Source organism: Castor canadensis, chromosome 14, assembly GCF_047511655.1.
Source record: "Castor canadensis chromosome 14, mCasCan1.hap1v2, whole genome shotgun sequence".
Taxonomy (NCBI): domain Eukaryota; kingdom Metazoa; phylum Chordata; class Mammalia; order Rodentia; family Castoridae; genus Castor; species Castor canadensis.
The window spans coordinates 32,887,912-32,892,917 of NC_133399.1; the positions used below are offsets into that span (position 1 = coordinate 32,887,912).

The 5,006-nt window shown below is 37.7% G+C and overlaps 1 protein-coding gene across 1 annotated transcript; it reads right to left on the minus strand.

The window, feature by feature from the left end:
- Positions 1 to 3,659: 3,659 nt before the first annotated feature.
- LOC109678575 (olfactory receptor 7G2-like) lies at positions 3,660 to 4,685 on the minus strand. The gene has a single exon (XM_020154079.2). It carries the CDS (start codon positions 4,683 to 4,685, stop codon positions 3,660 to 3,662), a length of 1,026 nt encoding a protein of 341 aa, XP_020009668.2.
- Positions 4,686 to 5,006: the final 321 nt, after the last annotated feature.

A 5,006-nucleotide genomic window follows, 5' to 3' on the forward strand; every position in this document is an offset into this window, starting at 1 on the left:
GTAAATGAAGTTATTTGTGGAACACCAGAAGTATTTAGTGGGAAGGTAAATTAGCTCAATAATTTACGAAAAGTCCTTAGAAGTACCAATCTATGGCAAGCTACACTGTGTCAGCCAACAATTCATCCCTATAAATTTTTTTTACCTTCAAAAGTCACAGAGGATTTTTTCAAAAAGCTTAATTCAAAATATCACAATATAGACATCAAAATTTCATAAACACCAGATATTCCTCTCATTCTAATGTCCCCAGGCACAAAATAAAAGCATGAGCTATTGATAATAAATAAATAAAAACATGATAGATTCTTAAGTAAAGTGATGAGACTATCTGGGCACTTGTGGCTCACACCTGTAGTCCTAACTATTCAGGAGGCAGAGATCAGGAGGATCGTGGTTCAAAGCCACCCCAGGAAAATGATTCACAAGATCCTATCTTGAAAAACCCCTTACAAAAATAGAGCTTTTGGAATGTTTCAAGTGAAGGCCCTAAGTTCAATCCTCAGTACTGCAAAAAATGATGAGACTAACAAGAAGACATGAAATCAGTCATTTAGTTAGAATTTAACACAGTCAAGGATGAGGACATGCATCAAGTGGAGAGTGTCTGTCTGCATGGCAAGTGCAAGACCCTGAGTTCAAACCCCTGCACCACCAAAAAATTTTAACACAGTTAAACTACAGCATATTTATGAAATACATTGTACAGGAATTTCCTCAAAGGTGATTGAAAGTATTACTGTCCCGGGAAAATGATAATGTTAGGGGCCAATGATCAAGTACCTATAGTGCAATACTAGTTACATCAATCCAAAATCTATCTCCATGGTTAAAGTCTCCTTTTATCTCAATGTCTTCTTCAATTTTGTGTGTCTCATAAGAAAATGGGTGATAATATTTAGTGCCCATAAAGATAATCCAGGAAAATTTCCTCCTCCACAATTCCCCTTTCCTCAATCAAGTCACATAAGCCAATCCAAGTCAGTAGGATAGAATCTGGATATATTTGGAAGATAATTATTAAGTCCACTAAAGGCTAGAATGGTATCATATGTCTAAATTCTAGTAATCTTAAGAATTGGGAGGCTGAGGGAGGAGATTCACAAATATGAGGCCATCCTTGGCTACATAGCAAGTGCCAGACCATCTTGAGCAACAAATTAAGACATAGTCACAAAATGAGAGAGGGGAGGAGAAAGAGAGAGAGAGAGAGAGAGAGGAGAAGGAAAGAAGAAGTGTAGCAGGAAGAAGAAAAGGAGGAAGAAGAAAGGAATGTAGTAACGTAGATGTATGGAAAAATAACTATATATGTATTCAGGGAAGGACACTAAATTTTCTTTCTCTGGAGTCAATATTGGGTATTAAACTAGACAGCTATATTTCCTAAAGTGACAACCTGTGGTGGACTGAAAGATGCTCACCTCTAGGTTATGGCATATTCTTTCCCTCTGAAGTCCTTTTAATGAAAATCAATTCTCTATTTTTTAATTCATTTATTTACACGTGCATACATTGTTTAGGTCATTTCTCCACCCATCCCACCTCTCTGCACTATGTCCCCCTCTCCCTCCCTCAGTTCCAGGCCAATCCTGTTCTGTCCTTATCACTAATTTTGTTGAAGAAAAGAAACAAGCATAATATGGAATACAAAGAGTTTTTGCTAGTTGAGTTAAGGATAGCTATACAGAAAGATTCCCCAAATTGTTTTTGTGTACCCATGTGTTACAACCCATGTTGATTCATCTCTCACTGATCTTTACACTGGTTCCTGATCCCCTTCTCATGATAACCTCTGTCGCTTTAAGGTTTCTGTATTAGTTCCTCTGGTGTGGGGACATCAAATGCTTTCATATTTTGGGTTTTCTAACTATTCCTATATCTCCCATATGTGCTCTCCCCTTATCATGTGATCCAAGTCCAACCACATTGCTGCGTTTGCCCTAGATTTAAAATCTGCATATGAGGGAGAACATACTATGTTTGGTCTTCTGAGTCTGGTTCACCTCGCTCAGAATAATGTTCTCCAGTTCTGTCTAATTACTTGCAAATGATAAGATTTCATTCTTCTTCACAGCTGAGTAAAATTCCATTGTGTACAAGTACCACATTTTCTTGATCCATTCATCAAGTAGTAAGGCATCTTGGTTGTTTTCATAATGTGGCTACTGTGAATAGTGCTGCAATAAACATGGGTGTTCAGGTGCCTGTGGAATAACCTGTGTTGCATTCCTTTGGGTATATACCCAAGAGTGGGATGGCTGAATCACATGGCAGGTCTATGTTTAGATTTTTAAGAAGTCTCCAAATTTTTTTTCCAGAGTGGTTGCACCAACTTGCTTTCCCACCAGCAGTGGAGTAGGGTTCTTTTTTCCCCACATCCTCACCAACACCTGTTGTTGTTGGTGTTTGCAGTGATGGTATTCTAACAGGGGTGAGGTAGAATTTTATTGAAGTCTTGATTTGCACTCCCTTTATGGCTACAGATTGTGAGCATTTTTTGTGTGTTTTATGGCTAATTGAATTTCTTCTTTTGAGAAAGTTCTATTTAGTTTAGTTGCCCATTTCTTAATTGGTTCATTGATGTTAGGAGTGTTTAGTTTCTTATGTTCCCTGTATATTCTGGTTATCAGTCCCTTGTCTGATGTATAGCTGGCAAATATTTTCTCCCACTCTGTGGGTGGTCTCTTCAGTTTAGAGACCATTTCTTTTGATGTGCAGAAGCTTTTTAATTTTATAAAGTCCCATTTATTCATCCTTTCTCTTAGTTGCTGGGCTTCTGGCATTCTATTGAGGAAGTATTTGCCTATACGTATTACTTCCAGAGTGTTTCCTGCTCCTTACTGTAGTAACTTCAGAATCTTAGGTCTGATATTTAGGTCCTTAATCCATTTTTGAGTTAATACTAGTACAGGGTGATAGACATGGATCTAGTTTCAGTTTCTTGCAGATGGATAACCACTTTTCCCAGCAACATTTGTTAAAGATGCTGTCTTTTTTCCATCATATATTTTTGGCACCTTTGTAAAAAATGAGGTGGATATAGTTGTGTGGATTCATATCCAGGTCCTCTATTCTGTTCCACTGGACTTCATGTCTATTTTTGTGCCAGTACCATCCTGTTTTTATAAAGCAATTGTCTTTATTGGTGAGTACCAATTAATGTAAGAGTTCATTTTCCTCATTAATACTTAGGGAATCTTTATTGATCAACTTCCAGTATCATTCAAATATCTCAAAACTCTAATGTCATTTAATCACTCCTAAATATGAAGAAGGTTATGATTCCCTCTGAAGGACTTTGTTAACCAGTAATAAGTCTAATGATAGCTGACAGGCTATGATTCCCCCCTCTTCTTTCTCATTAGATATTATTCTTGGATGAGATTCTGACAGCCTTAGCCACATGATCAGGTAGAAGTTATTCTCTAGCTATGATGATCTTTATTTAAATATTATCACTGCTCTAGTTGCCTTCTCCAACTTATATTCTTCTGTGAGTGTGCCTAAAGGTATGTTAAGATTTTGGTCTTTCAGGCTTCTCTAGATTCCATGTAAAGGAACTAAATTAAGAGGATAGAATTGTGTGTAACATGTTACAGAACAAAGCATGAAACTGTCAAATCCATAACTAAAATGCACCTGGAAAATACATTATTCAGTCATTTTGGAAGAATACAATGGCAGAAGTGTCTCACATTCTGGCATATTTCAAACAGACTTACTCTAGAAACCCAAGCCCATAACAATTGATACATCACAGAAGTTGTCATGCTGATAAGTTTCCTCAGAGCTTCCTTCATTTCCTTGTTTCTCAGGCTGTAGATAAAGGGGTTAAGAATTTGGGGGACTACAGAATACATCACTGAAGCCACTGCAGACTTCCAGTATGAGTCAGTAACTGCAGAGCTAATGTAAACCCCAAAACCTGTCCCATAAAACAAGGATACAACAGACAGGTGAGACCCACAGGTTGAAAAGGCTTTATGCTTTCCTATTGATGATGGCATTCTCAGAAGAGAGAAAACAATGTTAACATAAGAGAAAATTATTCCAGTGACAGGAACACCACCAAATACACAAACTGTAACAAATATCAGGAGGTTATTGATCAGAGGATCAGAATATGAGAGTTTGATCTGACCAAGTTCACAGAAGAAGTGGGGGATTTTTGGTTCTGTGCAGAAGGACAACCGCAAAACCATCAGACTGTGCAGCAGAGCAACTGCAGTGCTAATGAACAGAGAGATCAGAACTGGCATGACACAGAGACAGAGGTTCATGATAATTATGTACCTCAGGGGGTGACAAATGGCCACATAGCAAACATAGGCCATCACTGCAATGAGACAATATTCCATACCACCAAAAACTGAAACAAAGCAGACCTGGCTGATGCAGCCTATGTAAGAGATGTTCTGATCCTGCTTTTGAATATTCAGCAGCATCTTTGTGATTGTACTTGTGCTGAAACAAATATCATTAGCAGATAGGTTAGAAAGAAAGAAATACATAGGTGTGTGGAGGTGGGAGTAATAGCTGATGGTCAGAATAATTATCAGGTTTCCCAACATGGTGACCAGGTACATGGACAGGAAGATGCTGAAGATGAGAGGCTTCAGTTCTAAATCATTACTCAATCCCAGAAGAAGAAATTCTGAAATAACAGTTCGGTTTTTTGCTTCCATGATGCTGAAAGATCTGATGGAAAATTTGGGTAAAACAATGACAAAATGTATTTATCCACCAGCATCATCACTTGGGAACCTGTTAGACAAACATCCTTGTGGATACATTTATCTTTAGACTGCTATTCTCCAAAACTGTGAAGAAGTGAATTGTTTTGTTTGCTCACCCAGACTCTGATACTGAGTTATGGCAGTCCTATTATTTAATACTCAAAAAACAGCCTCACCAATAATCTAGAAGAATGGAAGCATACTTCAGCATATTTTGTAATAGTAATAGTAATAGAATGGACAAATTTCTGCTTTTAAAAATGGGCCTTC